Source organism: Panicum virgatum, chromosome 2K (assembly GCF_016808335.1).
Source record: "Panicum virgatum strain AP13 chromosome 2K, P.virgatum_v5, whole genome shotgun sequence".
Taxonomy (NCBI): Eukaryota; Viridiplantae; Streptophyta; class Magnoliopsida; order Poales; family Poaceae; genus Panicum; species Panicum virgatum.
This window is the reverse complement of record NC_053137.1, coordinates 51,791,314-51,810,707: the sequence shown is the minus strand read 5'-3', so window position 1 is coordinate 51,810,707 and position 19,394 is coordinate 51,791,314. Positions and strand designations below refer to the sequence as shown.

The 19,394-nt window shown below is 47.1% G+C and overlaps 1 protein-coding gene and 1 pseudogene across 1 annotated transcript; one reads left to right on the top strand and one right to left on the bottom strand.

Annotated features, from left to right (window-relative positions):
• Window positions 1-6,884: 6,884 nt before the first annotated feature.
• Window positions 6,885-7,439, bottom strand: LOC120695426. Its single transcript, XM_039978680.1, has one exon. The coding sequence runs from the start codon at window positions 7,437-7,439 to the stop codon at window positions 6,885-6,887; it is 555 nt and encodes a 184-aa protein (XP_039834614.1).
• Window positions 7,440-11,694: 4,255 nt separating this feature from the next.
• On the top strand, window positions 11,695-19,076 carry LOC120695425 (annotated as a pseudogene).
• Window positions 19,077-19,394: the final 318 nt, after the last annotated feature.

Here is a 19,394-nt window from a genome sequence, read left to right as displayed (position 1 = left end):
TCTGTTCAGGACCAATTATCTTTAAATGAATCACTGTTAGGAACCTGCAAAAACACCGTCAGCCAGCAATGACTGCACGATGACGAAGAAGGTGAGAGGCTTCAGATGATATGCAGCGAGCAACCACAGTTTGCCACCTGATGCTCCACTGGGACCTTACAGGAGTGGCAAGGTTGCCTCAGGATTCCAAAGTGCTGTGAAGATTTTGATCATATAATCTTAGACGGCGTTGGGAAATAGTGGTATCACCACTTGTCACTTGACTTGTCCTGCTTATTTCATACAGCTAGCTTTGCTCAGTTCTGATTTCCTTACAAAGAGGGGATTTGTAGGCTCACATATACACACTCGCAGTTGCTACAATGTTCAGTATCGGGAATATTCGGTTGATGTCCCAAAATAGCATTTGTTCAGTTTTATAAATGCCATTACCTAGTACCTGCTGATATGTTTTGAATTTCTTTTCTTTTTGTTTTTCGATCAGTTCTGCAGTTCTGAGAGCGGCACTGGCCGCTTCTGATGAGATTCGGAGTCAAGTGAAGGTGCTTGACAAACTCAGGCGCTCACCAGAGGATTTATTGGCAACAGGTGCTGGTGCTCCAATGCTGTACCGTAGAGTGGGAGCATCTCGCAACTAGTTTTTTTTGTCTCTGTTTCTTTTGAAGTTTAGAAGATGGGAGAAAGGGGAAGAAGAATGTGTGTGCTGTTCGGTGATGATCATGTATGTAGTCGGGCGACATTAGCTGAATGATCGTTATGATAACTTCAAAGATGTTGTTTTCCTTTTTTTTTCAAAAACAAACAAAAACTTGAGGCGATGATATGTTGAATTGAATTCAGACGAGAGGGATGAGACGTTCTCAGGTCTGAGACGTCCGCTTGCACGACTCGTTTGCCTGCAGGAATTACGATTTGCAGCTGGTACCTCTTGGTATGGGCGTGCGATCTGCATCAAGTTGCTGATTACACTCTAAACCGCCCGATAAGATTCTGAACGTTGTGTGTGTCCTGCTGACAATTGGCAGGGGGCTGGTGCATTTTGTGTACACGACGCGTGTGGCCGAGTTCCTCTCCAGCGCGCACAGTAAACTGGCAGCCCCTATCCAACCGTGTAGGCGTGTAGCTGATTATACTCTCATCGATAACCTGCGCAAATGAACCGTCAATTTGCCGTGAAACGTTTCAATACTGTGCAGAGATGCCATTGCAGATAGACAGGCGTAGCGACTGTGTCAGGCAAGCTCGGGCAGAACGTACATGGCGCCACCGGGCAGGGACGTGGCGTAGGCACGCGGGCTCGGCGAGGCCATCGCAGCGATGGCGGTTACTCCAGAGGACAACAGGGTGGAGGACCAAGGCGACGAGGCTGCGGCGGCAGCACGCGCGCGACACGGGGACGGCGCCGCATGTGCGCCGGCCGGGCATCCCGCGGCGAGTAACGTGCGGAGGGGTCGCCAAGGAAACCTAGGCGAGGACCTCTGGCGGGAGCAAGGCTCGTGTACGCGACGTTGTAATCTCCGACGACACCGACCGCCGCGGCGCCGTCGAGCGGAGCGCGCGCGCTGGGCGCCCGGGGTGGACGGCAATGGAACACCGTCCACCCGGACGGTATTTCATTTACCGTCCGGGCTGTAGGCCGCCTCGACTGTCGGTACCCTTTCTCGCGGCCAGGACCTCTCAATACCAAGTTAAAGAGGATCGCCACCCCGACAGCTCCCATGGCCCCACCTGTCAGGCCGAGACGAGAGGAGATCGCCGAGGACATCATCTTCCTCCGCGTCCCGCCGGACGGCAACGAGCGCCTCCTCCGCGCGGCGCTCGCGTGCAAGCCCTGGGCGCGCCTCCTCGCCGCCCGCGGCTTCTGCTGACGGTACCGCGAGCACCACCGGGCCACCCTCTTGCATGCTGAGGCTCCTCGCCAACGTGCAGCATTGCCCCCGCCGGTTCGTCCCCACACGTGCAGCTTCTGCCGGGGAGCGAGGTGCCCCTAGGCTAGGACTCCACCGCCTCCGACCTCGCCGCCTCGGACCCCACCACCGACGAGCTGCGGCGCCAGCACGGTGCTCACCTTGGAGCGAGGCGGTCAATGCTCAATGGTCCGATGCACATGAAATACATACCGTCTACGCCTGGTTATTGTATGCGGCGGCGAGCCGAGAACAGGCAAGCGAGACCAGGAAGGGGAAATGCTCCGGATTAAATGCTAAGAGCGCCATCGACATCGAGGCACTCGCCGTCGCCGTTGTCTTCACAAAGCACCGCGGCGGCGCGGCCTTGGTCTGCGCCGTTGCGCGTGCTCACGTTGCCGCTCGGCAGTGCGCCAGCAGGCAGTGGCCCGTCGCCATGGCGTTCCGTCGCAACTCGCACGGTCTGTGCGCTCTGATGAGGGCGCCGAGCGCGGGGTGCGGCTGCATCCACGCCGAACGCAGCGCTGTTGTGGAGGGAGAAGTCGGCGGCAGTGAAGTTCGACGCACGCGCGGGCGGACCAGCCGGTGGCTGCCTGCCGTCTCAGGCCGGCGATCGAGGCAGCGCCGAGGGGATAACGGCCTCGACGAGAGTCGAGGGGGACGCGGACTTTGCTGGAGTTCGATACGGGTGTATCCTGGCCTTCGGTCGCGGATTCAACGGCCCTCGGCTGCCCGGGGTGGACGGTAAATGAAATACCGTCCACCCCGGACGGTAATTGGGGAACCGTCCACCTCCTGGGTTGCCGTATGCGACGGCAACGCCACCCGCCGGCCGCCGGCGAGCCGAGAGCCGGCAAGCGAGCCCACGAAGTGGACGCTGCTCTGGAACAGAACCTGGGAGCGCCGGTGAGGCATCCGCCGCCGCCCGCGTGGGCACTGGGCACCAAGCGCCGCCGCCTGCAAGTCCGCCCCGTTGCGCATGCGCAGTGTCGCTCCACGGTGCCCCAAGCGCCTGCTGGTGGCCGGCCGCCTCGCCGTTCCGTCGCACGGCGCGTCTGCTCATCGTAACGCGCCGCATGCAGGAACGCGGCCGCGTCCATGCCGGACGTGCCGCCGTAGTGGAGGGAGAGGTCGGACGTGCCGCAATTCGATCGGCCAAGGGCGCGGTGGCGTTCGACGTGCGGGCGGGGTGGGGGGTTGGCTGTTGGGGGCGGCGTTTCCTAGATGAATGGGAAGCTGTGATGAGGTGCCACGCAGTCAAGCTTCAGGCTGAGGGGCATGCTGCTTTCTTGCTCTCCTCTGCTGGCATGCTGCTTTCTTGCTCTCCTCTGCTTCAGGGCGAAGGGAGATATGGCCACTCATGTGTTCCAAACCTCAGTTAACAGAACTGCAGAAGTAACATCATGCTGAATTTCAGTTTACATGGGCACGCCTCTGTGGCCGTGAGATTGTGCAATGGTAATAGTAAAAATCTGCTATCGAAATTTTGAAGAAAAGAAATATCAAAGCTTCTCGTGAGACATAGATTATTCAGATGTGATGTGATGTGATGTAACTCTGAATATTTTCCTCAGGAAAAAGGATTGATGTTGGGGCAACACATAGGATGCAATCGGTTCATTTGTTCGGACCGACTGCATGCTGGCCGTTGAGGTGATGAAAGATGGTGGTTTCTCAACAACGGTGGCATTGTAATCGGAAGGCCAATTAGATAGCTCATGAGTTTGCCAGGAAATTTTTTTCTTCAAAATCTTCATGTAATTGTCAAGCGAGGTCAGCGTGGCGTATCGACAAAAAAAAAGGTATATTTGTATCTAAAATCCTAACCGTGCCCCGAAATGGGGTTTAGTAAGGGTAGCTTTCACGTAACACAGAAGTGGTATCCTTCGCTTTTTCTGGCTAGTCCAAATTTTCAACCTCGTGCAGTAGAAATCGCCTTTGCTTGCTACTACTTGTTCTTGGCACGGAGAGGGTAGGATAGGATCGTCCAGACGTGGACATTTGTCGCTCGCTCGCTCCCAAAATCCACTGGTCTCGCGTCCGAGCGCGCCGAACATTTGACGCCACGGCGCCGCACGGCACAGGTGGGCGAGCGGCCGCGTGCGTGCCGGCCCTCTTGCTGCGGGCGCCGGGCGTGGGCGGGCATGCGTATGGCCGGGCATTCGGGTAATCCGAAAATTGATATCTGAAATTTATCCGAAATAATAAAAACCCGACATTTCGGGTACCCAAAAATTCGAGTTCGGATTCGGGTAATCCCGAACTACCCGAGATTTCAAGCGGCACGGTGGGGCGGGGGCGTCGGCGGCACAGCAGGGGCGTTGGCGGTGCGATCGGAATGTCGACACCGTGGCGGTGGCGCCTGCACCGGTGGGGGCGGGGGAGGCGCCTGCACCGGTGGGGGCGGGGGAGGCGCCGCGGCGCGAAGACTAGCGGCGAGCGGTGGCGCTGACTGCACCGCCGGAGACAGGGGGCGTTGGGGCGTCGCCGCGTCGGGTGCGAGGAGGCGCCGGCCTGGGCGGTGGGCGGTGGCGCGGTCTGTCCTGGGCGGCGGCGGCTTGGAGGGGAGTACTAGGTGCGTCCGTGTGTGGCATGGGGGTGTGACTACCTAGGATTAGTGTTAAGGGGCTTGGTGGGCTGGGCTGCAATGAATAAAACAAACTTGAGTTGGGCTATTTTTAGGGTAGTTTGGGTACCGTGGTCCGATACCCGAATTACCCGTAATAATTTCGGGTACCGTGGGTTGGAACCCGAATTAGGGTTCGGATTTTTTGGGCTCGGGTTTTTCGGGTTCAGACTCGGGTTTTTCGAGTACGGGTTTGGAGTTTCGAGTATTTTGCCCACCCATAGGCATGCGGACCGAACTGGCATCCTCTTCACCATTGTAGTCATGTTTGGCTGTGTTTAGTTCATGAAAAAGTTTGGGTTTGGGTATTGTAGTACATTTCGTTGTTATTTGACAATTAATGTCCAATCATGGATTAATTAGACTTAAAAGATTGATCTCGTATGAAATAGTCAGACAGTATAACTAGTTATTTTTTTAACTGCATTTAATACTCTATGCATGTACCCCAAAATTTGATGTGACAGGTACTGTAGAATTTTTTTTGAAAACTAAACAGGGCCTTAGATCCCAACAATAATGCCATCACATATCAGAATCCGGCTCAAGATTTCAAACATGGGTATTCAAAAATATTGAAGAACAATTTTCTTGACACTCTAAACCTAATTTTTGGCATGTTTAATTGATTGTAGAATCAATTGATGCTAATTTTACCTAATTATATCTAGATTTTTCTTTTGACTTATGCAACTGACATTATTAGACCGATATACAACAAGTGAAGAAGCATAACTAAATTTTGGTGGAGACAGCCGAAGGGGTGGTGGTGGGCTATTTCATTTTTGAACTTTTGTCATACTGTTGTGGTGTTTATTTTTTATTCTTTTTCTTTATATACTTGAGAAGTATTAAATATATAAATATTTTGGTAAAAAACAATGGGCATTCAAGTGAATACCTTGCTCCCACTTGGGCCCGCTCCTCCACATATTTTACTATAATTAATTGAAGGCGCCTTGGGACGATCCCAATCCGGAAACCTGCCAGCAGTTTCCATATACATGCCAAGTCCACTAGAAATTAGCTCAAAGAACTGTAGTCCTCAACGCAGAAATCATCCGTGTAGGTCTCATACTACGAGCCGCCAGTAAATGCGCGCTCTCTCCCGGCGATGAGCGCGTGAGCAGGTAGGTTCCAATGGAGGAAACGGCGACCTGCCTCCAATGCAAGACTGGTAGTTTCTTGTATCTTGGAGCGAAAAGTAGACATAGTTTCTCATACGAGAAACCATTTCTTGCAATTTTCTTCTCTTTCTTCATTTACTCCTATGCCAGCTCATTAGTTTTGTCTACATGGTAAGAAAGTTAATGCTATGAAAATTGCTCTCGTGTCGCGTAGGGACTGTCTTTAAAATCTTCACATGAAGTTATCTAGGATTCTAAGTTGACATTCTAAAAATAGGAAAATTCTAGAAATTCTCACAAAAATCATAAATATCTGGTCATCAATCCGACAACTCTAATTATAATAGTCATTGGATCTATTATCTTTTCTAATAAATTACCCACCTCTACCATTATGAAAATAGACTAAAGTACACCACTAAACATGTATCTAAATGACCCACATCTGTTGTTAAAAAAAATCTAAAGTAACCTCCTAATGTAAATTATCCACCTATGCCATTATAAAAATAATACAAATAACCTATAAAATTGCTTATAAATTATGCAATTATGTTACTATGAAAAGTTGAAAGTAACCTTTAAATCTGAATCTAAATTATATAATTATAACAAGATATTAAAGTGCACCAGTATAAAATTCCAATAAAAACTATTTATATCATTATTAATATATTATTTGTGTTATTGTTTATATAAAAATACTACCCACGGTATGTGTCACCATGTATTTATGTATGATATAAAAAAATAAAATTACCAATTCACAAACAAATTGTTCAATTAAATAATATCAACACATATGGAGGTGTGATGCGAAATGAAATTTGTTGCAACTAGATAATGATAAATATGTATTTTAGATGTGTTAGAATATTTAATAAATGAAAGAGGATGTGTGATGATAATTCTAATTATTCGCTATAAGACGTATTTTTATATTAATTATAATTAGCATACGTGGGAGTATGTTAGTTTTGCATTACTATGCAGTGCATGTGTAGCAATGTGCAGAACGCTTTGTTGCCACACCACATAAAAGTGATCATATTATGCTTCCATCAAAACAAGTTCTTCATGCCCTCCGGCCTCCAATCCCTACCTGCTACCAAAATCTTAGCATCTCACGCGCCCACCTTCTACTATTGTCTCCCAACTCATCAGCAGTACTAGTATATTCATGCATGCTTACATCACTCGAGCAAACTACAAAAACTGAGATCACTAGAAACTAAGGTTCATCCGGCTGCGACATCTCCTGATGAACATATCGCAGGCCTCGTCAATGTCATCTTCCATGCTGAACTCCAACCCTTGAGCCTCCCGGTTGCTCCTGATGATCTCGATGACCGAGGTCTCATCGAACACATCAAGATCATCCTGCTCATCGTCTTGGACATCATCATCATCCTCACCGTTGCAAACATCGTCATCGTCGAAGAGGGAGGTGGTCCAGTCAGGGTAGCCATGATAATCTTCCTCAAACACTGCCACCTCAAACAGACCAAGACGAGGAGCCTCGCCGCCATGATCACCAGCTGCCTCTTCGCCCGCCGCCGCCGCCGCCTTCTTGTGCGGAGCGAGAGCCTTGCCGCCGTGCTCCACCGCGGCCTGCCTGGAGAGCCCGTGGATCTGGCGAGACACTGCACGGACCATTGCCATCCTGCGGCGCAGCGAGGCCAGGATGATGAGCTTCGTCCTTAGAGCGTCAGTCTTGCTCTTGAACGACGTCACGGCCTTCTTCAGGAGATTGGGGCAGCTCTTGCTGATTTTCATCATCTTTGATGTGGGGAGCCGGTGAAGCTGCTTGTCGATCAGATTCACTAAGGAGCTGCTGTGACTCAGGTTAGGCATGAGTTTGTAATTAAGGCCAGTGAGCTCCGGTCTCCGGATCGAGATGAGAGATGACTAGTACGCTTGAGGGGCATGGGCCATGTCCGGAAGCCCCATGTGGGTACTTATAGGCTTATAGCCAGGAACCAGGAGCACTGAACTGTTCAAGTTGCAATTTAATTTGCTCGTGTCAAGATCAAGCTTTCTTTCATGGTTGCTTTACTTAGAAAAATGGAAGGGCCTTTGGTGGTTAGCTCAAAGCATGAAAGGCTTTCTTTTCCATGGTAGCTTTACTTAGAAAAATATATGGAAGTGTCTTTGGTTAGGTCAAAGCTTGAAACTTGAAAGACGCAGTTGGAGAATGGAAGTCCCGACGCAAGAAAAGGAAGCAAAGTGCGAGAAAACAATGATATTTGAAAGAATTGCGATTAGGTAGGAACTAAAGGAGAACTGAAGGTTGGCTCCTGCTGATCCCTATATAGTTTGTCGTTAACTAGGGTGGATTAGTAGCCGTGAACCGTGATGGCATGGCTGCTCCCACCATCAACCAAAGAGAAGAGACCACTTCTTCTTCTGACCATAACGCGCAAAGAACGCCGAGTGGGGGAAATGCTGCTTTCCTTGGCTGTTTCCGAGCGATCCATGCGCCCAGTTGCCCGATGGGGCAGGATGAAAGCCTGAAAGTTCTTCCAGCACCCCAGATCGTGCGTTCCCACGGCGAGCAGAAATGCCGCCCTCGGCTTCAGTTTCCGATGCTTTTTACCCCCTTTTTGTGCAGCGCTTCTACTGTGTTCTTCATTCCATGGGCGCGCGCTTTGCGGCTCGTCAACACAGAAAATTAAAGCCGCCGGGGATCGCGTGATCTTCTCGTCTTTTGGCATCCAAGATGGTGGCTCGCGTCGCGTTGCTTCGCGCCCTTGCACTCGGGCGCTGCGGCGGAGTGGGATCCGCTAGCTGCTGCCGCCTGGAACCGCACGTGCCCCCCGTGCGCGTGCTGTTGAAACTGACGACAACACGGCGCGCCTGCTGGCTTCCAAAGTGTTGGTGTTGGTGATCAATCATATATGCCCCCGACGAGTAAAGGGAAATCATAATCTCTGGTGGAGAACTCCATTACTGGACGGGGGTGAAAAGAAATAAAGAAACCTAGCTAGAAAAGGCGCCGGCGGCCGGCGTGAAGCACGAGTTTATTTCATCCACGGCTACGGGAGAAGCCACGAGATCTTTATTTGTAGCTCGTAAGCAACGGGGTTTAGAGTGTAGCTTAGCTTTCGGGTGACATGAGTAACGCTCCCTGTTTTTCTGGTCGGTCCAGCGCTTTGCTTTGAGCCTGGCGTTCGATGAATCGATCCTTCACAGCGGGGGAAAAAAACGCCCGTTTGCCACTGCGTGTGGGGTCTGGCCGTCTGGGGTGGAGGCGTCTCGCCGGAATCAATCGGCATCCACCGCCGCCGTAGGCACGGACAGGTAAAACTGAAGGGCGGCGTGCCGGGCCGGTTGGCTTGCTGGGGCACCGCGGACAGGCAGGCCGCATGCGCGCGGAACAGATGCGCATCACGTGAGCGGGCAAGGGCGCCGATCGGGCGAGAGGGCATGGCAACGTCGCGACGAGGCGCGCGCGCGGGCGGGCTGAGCCTGAGACAGGTTGCGGATACGGGCGCCGCCTGAGCGCGCGCGCCGGCGGGCGTGGATGGTGGAGGCGAGTGTTGCCGTCCCGGAGCCCGGAGGTGGCGCACGACGCCGTGGACGTCAGGTCAGGTCCGGGGCGCGCGCGCGCTGTGGTCTGGCTGTACGCCTGCAGACGCGGACGACGAACGGCGGGCGTGGGAAGGCCGTCTTGGCTGAAGCTGCGAATTGGGCCGAAGAGTTTGGGACAGTTTACGCTGGGCTGGCGTCATCACCGAGCCGGCCCCTTCTCGCCTGGGAACTTCAGGACGAGGAAAATATAAGGCGGGTTCTTCGAAGGAAACACGAGTCTCACGGGCGAAGGGCATCTCGGTTGGCGGCGACTCCCTGCCTGTACAGACCGGCGGCGGCGTCCCCAATTCGCCTGTTTAATCGGGGAGACGGGGGCAGGTTGCGCGATGTGAGTGTCTATTTACTCGTTTGCTTACTGTTCTAGTGGTATTGCTAACCGAGCAGTTTGAATTGAGCTCCTACTTTGCATGATTGAGTTATGTTTGGCTTGAACATGTATGTAACGAACATGGCACCATTTAGGCCATTGTTTGTGATTTTGGTGATTGAATGACAATATAATCAATGGGACTAATGAGTTTGTGAGATCACACTTGTAGGAGTTTTTATGTCCCATGGATATGAGTCAACATGTCTAATTCATCGTCAAGACGCAATGTCCAATCTATCGTCGAGACGCCAAGTCCAATCCACCATCAAGATGATAAGTCCAATCCGCCGTAGAGATGTCAAAGCATAGTGGAAAGCCGTAGAGATGGTAAGCTACTTTTTATACTAGCAGCAATAGTGCCTTAACAGTTCCGCAAAGTAATACTTTTAGCAGCTCAGCCTTTCTTGTTGCCCAACCTTATGTTTACCAGCGTCTGTACAACGTCTCGTGTTACTAAATTAGTTCCATGATTTATTTGTCTAAATGAGGAATAGTTTAAAAGATAAATCGATCTGGCAATATGGACAATGCAACCTATATTTGTGACATTTGAATGCTCCGTCCTCTCATGTCATCTGTTTGAATATTTATGATCCTGATTTCCAATCCCTTTTTCATATTTGGTACGACTGTTTTTGCTATTCTAGTTCCTGTGTGTGTGTTTTTTTTTGTAAGAAGTATACTGTGTTCTATTGCAGTGATAAACAACTCGACTTCAGTGAATATAAGTTGCCTGAAGGTGTATCAAGCATAGTCCCATCAGGTGGGAACTCAAGCCATCATTCTCAATGTTACCTGTTTGATCATTGTGCACGGCATATTATGTGAATAATGCCATCTGAGTACTAATAATGATCATACTATTGTATCAGGGTTTATGAAAATTATTAACCGGATAAAAGCCTGGGGCTATCCCATGCCACCACCACTTGTGCTTGAATGTAAGCCATTTCTTTTAGTATTGTTGTTATCCCCTTGTGCGCTTCTTTATACTAAACTTCTGATTATTTTTTTCTAAAAAGTCAATGGGCGATTGCTTAATCGATTTGAAGAACGCTTTGGTGAATTACTCGCTTGGAAAGGGTTTCCTTATGGTCATCAAACAAGTTTTCCTTTGGAGCGTGTCTGGAACCGACTTCCAAAAAAAGTTGTGAAAGATATATCTCGTTGTGTTGTCTCACTTCATTCAAAGGTTTTCTTTTTTATACCAGCATGCTCACTAGTTTTCAATGCTAGCATTCTATCGTCTCTAATAACTAAGTTGTAATGTGTAGGCAATGTGAGGTATTTTGTACATAGTCACAGGATTCGGGGTCGATGTCTCGTCCCTCGACCCGGGAACGTTGTTCCGATTCGAGGGTCGGGGTCGAAGAGGGTCAGTGTCCCATTCAAGGTTGGATCGTGTCCCGGTTTGAAAGGGGTCGCAGCCCCATTGCTAGCAGATTTAGTTGGGATAAGGAGGTTAAAGACAGTGGATTGGTGTGGTTTTTGTTAGACAATGAGCTGAGTACGTGTAGCATGGTCTAAATGTACTCTTTTATATGTTTCTTATATGCTTGTGCAGATTAGTTTCTTCATTAGTAGCACATATATAGTTTTTGTCTTTATCGACCCGAAGATATCGACCCCGATGAATCAGGATCGCGTCCCACATAATAATTTATCGTTCCATAGATGTATACCCCCTTCGTACCATAATTTTATAAAATGACGACCCTCGACCCTCGACCCCGTTCCTCGACCCGGTCGACCCAGGAACTTTGTGACTATGATTTTGTATGCACTAGCTTGCTTATAAAGTGGCATGGAAGCAAAGCTACGCGCACTGTCATCCTTACTTCAGCCAGTTTGGTTAGAGATCATGATAAAGAAGATGTCATTGATAAAACCCTGACGGTTGGTGCCCGGTCATTTATCATGGTCTTTTTGGTTATACGATACGATGGATATCTGAATTCACTTTGTCATTGCAGATTGAGGTGTTTCTCCCACCAAATCAACGTGGCATTGGGGCATTGGAATTCTATAATTTAAGCTATAATATTGCTATTGTCAGTGTCAAGAAGAATTTCAATGTTGTTTGCAAAGAAGACATTTTCAGTAAAACAGCGCAAAAGCCTTCTGAAGACTTTGCAAAACAAGGGGCAGATTGATTGCACAAGAGGTGTGAGTAGGGAACAGAGAGCCATCGATAGAAGGAACAAACTTGAGTCATTTCTTTCAAGCAGAGGTGATGGTTTAAAACGGTCGAGTGGTAGGAAGACACGCTTGAGCCACTTTGAAGAAAAGATAAGAAAATGTGAGTCGTTTAACATTGAAGTATCTCGTTCTTCCTTTTGCGGTATATATTGCTCTAATAAAGCACTCACACTTGTGGTGTATCATGTTCGTTAATCAGAGGAAGAGGTTGAGTTGGTGTTGGAAAATTTGGAGAAGAATCGATGTGCTATTGAGGAGGAACGTTTTGGAGAAGTTCTTTATGATGGAGAAGTTCCGAATTTTGTAGAGGAATCATTTGGTTATCGCGTGGGTCCTGGTGAAGTTCATTATCAAACCAGTGATAATGTTAGAGATTTGTCTTCCATTGTGGTCTCTCTTGCTTTGTTTGATGGTAATTGTGCTGATGCTTATGCATTTCTGTAATTTGTATATTATTTTCACTTGTTAAGTATTTAATTCATGATCTTGTCCAGGAGATAAGATGATATTTGCATGCTCGGGGATACCTGTACCACGAGGGATAGCTAGACAACACCTAACAAGATTTGTGACTTCTGCACATTTGGTTAGAGAGTTCAAGCGTTATAGAAACATAGATGATAAATTGAGGGTTGGTGTTGCTAATCATTTTGTCCTTCATTTGGCTTTGTCTATTTAGGCTTCATTGTGTCCTCCATTTTTGTTTGTTTATTAAAGCTTATTAGCTTTTATCCCTATAGGTTGCAGTGCGCCTTTCTGATAAAAAAACTACTGATGGGTTCTTGGGTCTATATGATGATGATATTGCTATTGTCACGTGCGTGGGCCTCCTGGATGTCCATCCTATAGATCTGAATTTTAAGGCAACACCTGCAACATCTGTCTCCCGATGATAGTGTACTAGCTGCTGGGCGTGCCTACATGGTTCCTAGTTTGATGGCCATGCATGGGTCTCTATGTAGAGTATGCACCAACACCTGGATTCCTGAATATCAACATATGAATAAGGTATGCTGTTGATCTGTTTGTTGCTTTTTGGCACACTTTAAATAAGCAATTGCGTTATGATATCACATTGGTGGCCTTAAGGTATCACTGTCTGTACCAAAGTAAAAATGCAATTTTCCTTTATAAATCCTACCACATTGCCTTTACTGGAGGCTGTACTTGGAGGGCCACTTCTACAACAAAATGATGCAAGATTTCTTGGGATGATCTATGAACTTTATGATAATGGTGATACAATTGTGAGATACTGGTTCCTACCACTGGAATTACTTCGTGAGCGCTTGGAACATTTTGGTATACTCAAGTATGTCTTATAAACTTCCAGTATTTGAGTATTTTCTTCCCCAGTTAGCTTATTGATATTTGTTCCAAATCTGCTCTCCTATTCTACTTTCCTGTTTAAGTTAAGCCAGTTTTTATATTAGCAGCAATGGTGCCTTAACAGTTTCACAAAGTAATACTTTTAGCAGCACAGCCTTCAGAGTTTTCACACGGTATAATGTTTGGATTGAAAACAATTTGGTTCTTGTTGCCCTAAACAACTCGACTTCAGTGAATATAAGTTGCCTAAAGGTGTATCAAGCATAGCCCCATCAGGTGTGAACTCAAGCCATCATTCTCAACGTTACCTATTTGATCATTGCACACAGAATATTATCTGAATAATGCCATCTGTGTACTTATAATGATCTTATTGCATCAGGGTTTATGAAAACTATTAACCGGATTAAAGCCTGTGGCTATCCCATGCCACCACCACGCATGAGAATTAAAGCTGAGCCAGAGCCGGCGGCGGCACCGTTCACGACTTCTGATTGATCTCTAATCACAGCGACAAACAACACAGAACCCATCCAGAAGCATGTCTAAGACTCTAAGTCGTCGGGAGTATCCATCTGCAAGACTGCAAAACATGAAACAGCCATCGATTTCTATTGAACATTTATTCCAGAAAAGAAAAAGAAAAGATGTCTATTGAACCGTGCAACAGCCAGCGATGAAGCAAAACATGAAACAATCATTCATTATGTTCTTATTACAAACGCAAAGAATGGTTCCAGATTGAACCCAATGTAATGAACCATCAATCATGATAGCCATTTGCTACCAGTAATGAAAGAACAATTTCATCACCTCCTAGTGCACCAACCGAATGCTCATTTTCAGGATCACCATTTCATGCAGGGGCGGAGCCAACGGTGACCCATGGAGCCTTGTCATGGATACAGTGCGAGGAGAGGCTGAAGTTGTTTACATGTGGAAATAAGCCCCTCCTATGAATTATTCTAGATCCGCCACTAATTTCACGGTGATCCACCCTACCCGCTAGCAGCAATCCATCAATTGTCTCTAGAGAGATGAGATGCTGCTCTCCTATGTACAACACCAATAAGTCGGTCGCTTTGTTATATAAATTTTCGGGTAAAACACATGAATGAAACAAGCAAGCAAGCAACAAGCTTTCTGCAGTAGTTTTCATCTCTGTGCAATGGCATCGGCGTGGCCATCCTCAAGCCGCCAGCTCGTGCTCCGGCTCCATGACCCAATGGTTGAAGGCGGCGCTCCGGTCGGACGCTGCGTCGTTGAGCTCCGGCATCGTATGATATTGAGAAGACGAGGCCCGCAAAGAAGAGTAGCCACACCCACGCCCGAAGCAGGCGAAGACATTATGCAGGATCGCCTAACAAGACATACATTAATATAAGGCTCAAGTGCTCCACTACCAAGACATTCATTCCTTTGCATGGTGTAGCGAAAATGGCCTCTCATGCCATATTTTAATATAATGTTTTGGTGATTGATATAGACAACACAACACTTGGACTAATATGATTATTAAGATGACCATTCTCAGGCTTTTAGGTTCAAATGATGACAAAGAGAAGATAGCCGTAGCTAGGCCCGAAACCTCTTCGGTCCAAAGGACAAAGAATTGAAGAGACCGTGAAGAAATCAAGTCAAAACAAACAAGACAGAGACATTTTGCTATCACCGGTTAAACCGATGATGAGCAAATTGTACTCACCGGTGCAATGAACCCAGAAGCTGAAGCTAGGGTTTTGCGTCGGTTGAACCGACGATGAAGATATTGAATACGTCGGTGCAACGGCAGAAGAAGACCAAGAGAAATGCATACATCGGTTGAACCGATGATACACCGGTCAATTACGTCGGTGTAGTTGTCCAGAGAGTTGGTTTTCGGGAACTCTGGGACAGTTACATGCACCGGTTAAACCGGCGATGAAGATACATTCACCGGTTGATTACGTCGGTTGATTAAGGTAGCCGTTGAAGTATAACGGCTAGTTGAAAAAAGGTGCTCACCGGTTAAACCGGTGATGACACAAAGTGGATCATCGGATTAACCGGTGATTGCGCTTTTTGTCAGCCACTTTTACAATGGCTCTTTTGGGGTGTGTGGGCTATATATACCCCCCAAGGCCGGTTGCTGCATATGGTTGGACGCCAGAAAAGTTGAAGGAAGTGTTGCCCAAGCAAACTAACATCTCCAACCATCCTAGCAAAGCTTTATGTCATATCTAGCTTGTGAGAAGCTTTGAGAGAGTGCTTTGTGCACTTGTATAGGGATTGGTTTTTGCGAGAGCTCCCTTGAGCAAAGTCTTGCTGCGGCAAGCAATCGTGTACTCGTCGTGTGACCCTCCGACTTGGTGTGGAGTGGCAACGACACTTTATGCGGGGAAGGAGACCCCTCTTGGTGAGAAGCTCCAAATAGTGAAGACGGTGCCGTTGATGACGCTTTGAGAGAGACGGTGGCGGTGGACTTGTCTTGGTGACTTGGCACCACTTAGCCTTTGCTTGCCGGAAGCCTTGGTGGCGAACGCAAGACGGTGATCAAGCGAAGAGACTTGGCATCACACTTATTCTTGTTGGACAAGTGGCCATGGATGTAGGGAGGGACTTGGTGTCCTAACCGAACCACGTTAAATCGTGTGTCTTGGTGTCTTCATGGGAGTTTGCATATTCTCTCCCTTACCTCTTTACTTACCGCATTACGTTTCCGCATTTACTCTATCTTGCGTGCCTTTACTTTCCTAGTTAGTTTGATTAGGATTGGCTATAGGTTGCAAGTCTTTTAGGGGTAAGTAGAGAGTAGCATAGATAAACCTTAGTCATAACTAGCATGTGTAGGACGTGTTAGATTTATCTCATGCAAATAGATTGAGCCCTAGGATAGAAAGCGATTAGCGACCCTATTCACCCCCTCCCCCTCTAGGGTCGGACACCCCTATGATCCTTACACATGGTCCTTCTATTCTCTATCCAGCCCTATAAATAGTATGTGCCGTGCTCTCGCGCATCAGTGTCACCGGCAAGGCAAAGAAGGGATGTAGGAAGGCAGCAGGCCGCTACCATTGCTGCCAAGAAAGCTGTTCCGGGACCAGACGAATTGTGTCCGAGCAACTACTATACGACATCTTCGACGATCATGCTGCTGGGAACACCGATGTCATGGAGAGAGACGACGACGAGGGAACGCGGTGGCGCGCAGTCTGATGTCGTCCACCAAGGCGACGATGATAACGGCGGCAGCGGCGATGTCATGAGCGAGATGACTGGTGGCTACCGCATGAAGTTCCTCTTCATTCATATATTATTATGTTGCCTTTCTAAGTAGCAAGAAGTCAAGAACGGGGTAAAATCAATACTATGTCCCACACAATCTACTGAAAAGCTCTCTCAAATACCCGCAGCAACGCGCGGGGAATCACCTAGTGATATTGAGAGGACGAGGCCCGCAAAGAAGAGTGGCCACGCCCGAATCAGGCGAAGACATTGGCCCTGTTTGATTTGTGCTATGCTAGATTTTGTATCAACTTTGACCGCTAATTAGAAATATTAAATTAAGGCAGTTTTCAAAACCAACTTCAGAACCCCATGTGCTAGGAACCCTGAAGAAGACCTTTTACCACGTGATTAGAGAATAGTTATTGTAGCATCACTGTAGTCAATTATTGATTAATTACTGTCATTAGATTCATCACGAAAAGTTACACCCATCCCTGAAAAGATTTTGCAAATAGACGTCATTTAGTACTCCATGCATGCGAGATTTTCTTTTCGAGAATTGTGTGCTAGGATCTTGGAATGGAACCAAGGCCATTATGCAGGATCGCCTGATGGCGCCCCTCTGCAAGCAGGAGACCCTCCTTGGCGCGTCGCTGTTGTTGAATCCGCCGTCCATCTTCGCGTATACGGCGGGGGAGCTCCCTCTTCTTGGGCCTCCTCCTCGTCCATCTCCTCATCCTCCGCGGGGTTCTCAATCCTTGCTGGGCTTAATTTGCTGTTGGTGGGCTTTAAAGATATAATCTCGTGCATACTCCGGAAGCGCAAATCCTATATATCTTTCGGAAGATTTTTTCTTCCCCACCTTCTAATATTTGAGATTCGTGCAAATCACCTCAACTGTTAGATCTCCTCAACCCTAGCTTTCTCCTTCCTCCTGCTCCCTTTTTTTTTAAGAAGTATACTGTGTTCTATTGCAGTGATAAACAACTCGACTTCAGTGAATATAAGTTGCCTGAAGGTGTATCAAGCATAGTCCCATCAGGTGGGAACTCAAGCCATCATTCTCAATGTTACCTGTTTGATCATTGTGCACGGCATATTATGTGAATAATGCCATCTGAGTACTAATAATGATCATACTATTGCATCAGGGTTTATGACAACTATTAACAGGATAAAAGCCCGTGGCTATCCCATGCCACCACCACTTGTGCTTGAATGTAAGCCATTTCTTTTAGTATTGTTGTTATCCCCTTGTGCGCATCTTTATACTTAATTTCTGATCATTTTTTTTCTAAAAAGTCAATGGGCAATTGCTTAATCGATTTGAAGAACGCTTTGGTGAATTACTCGCTTGGAAAGGGTTTCCTTATGGTCATCAAACAAGTTTTCTTTTGGAGCGTGTCTGGAACCGACTTCCAAAAAAAGTTGTGAAAGATATATCTCGTTGTGTTGTCTCACTTCATTCAAAGGTTTGTTTTTTTATAGCGGCAAGCTCATTACTTTTTCAATGCTAGCATTCTATCGTCGCTAATTAAGTTGTAATGTGTAGGGAATATGAGGTCTTTTGTATGCACAGGCTTTCTTATAAAGTGGCATGGAAGCAAAGCTACGCGCACTGTCATCCTGACTTCAGCCAGTTTGGTTAGAGATCATGATAACAAAGATGTCATTGATAAAACCCTGAAGGTTGGTGCCACAACCATTTATCTTGGTCTTTTAGGTTATACGATACATGATGGATATCTGAGTTCACTTCGTCATTGCAGATTGAGGTGTTTCTCCCACCAAATCAACGTGGCAGTGGGACATTGGAATTCTATAATTTAAGCTATAATATTGCTGTTGTCAGTGTCAAGAATTTCAATGCTGTTCGCACAGAAGACATTTTCTGTAAATCAGCGCAAAAGCCATCTGATAAAGTCGTAGCAATAGGGCGTGACACTAAGTTTGGACTATTGATGGCCACGATTGGTGAAGTGAAGCGGACCAGCAAGGGCAGCAATGTTGTTTGCAAAGGTATTTGGGTGTCCACTTGTAAAATCAAGAAGGTACTGTGGTGAGCTTCTCTTTCTGTTTTATTGCATAGTAGCCCATATAGTTACATTGGAATCAGAGTTATCTTCCCAGTATATTGGCCTTTTTTTGTACTAGGCTGGGATTTGAGGTCCTCTTATTAATTTTGATGGGGATTTTGTTGGCATGAACTTTTATGATGGAACTGAAGTAACTCCTCTCTTGCCGAAGCATAAGATTGTTCAAGTTTTAAGAGGAGTGATTAATTTCCCACTACCATCTGAAAGGTACCCTTTTTGCCCTTTTATGTCTCAATGCTTGCTGGATTGGCATAGCAATACTTCTTATTCTATGAACCTGCATATAAGAAGTGTTGGTATATAATATCTGGATACTAACTGAAAGGCATACTACTTATTCTGCAAATTTGCATTGAAAAAAAAATTGGATAACAGTGAATATGACCATCCTGAACCCGTAGTTGTTGGTGGGGGGGGGCAAAGGAAAACAGGTATTTATTTTCTGTCTTTCCTCATGGTCATTTGTTTCTTGTAGCTTAGCCTATTTTATTCAACTACTAGTTTACATTGGAAAAAAAAATATTGGATGACAGGTGGCCCGTGGCAAAGCTATATTGGTATCATGGTGCCCTTGATGTGAGCAGGTACCATGTACCCGAGCTTATTGGAAGGCAACTGCATTAGCCGTCTCATGCTGTTGGAGTGTCTAGCTTTCCTTGTTCTGCTCATTTAGCAACTAGCGGACCTCTATTGTTATTCTAAACATGTTTATCTAGCAAGTAATTTGCAGACGTGTCTAGAATATATGCAAATTTGACTGGAGTTGCTGTAGGGATTTCTATGTGAGTGGCAGTTGCTATTTGTAAGATCACTCAAGTATTTGATGCATCGGTAGTCAACCGTTAATGTACCTCTGATCTGGCAGGTAGCTAACGACATATGTTTCTACTGTTATCCTCGTTCTGTTCCTCTAGCATTTATTTGACAGACGTCTAGAATGGT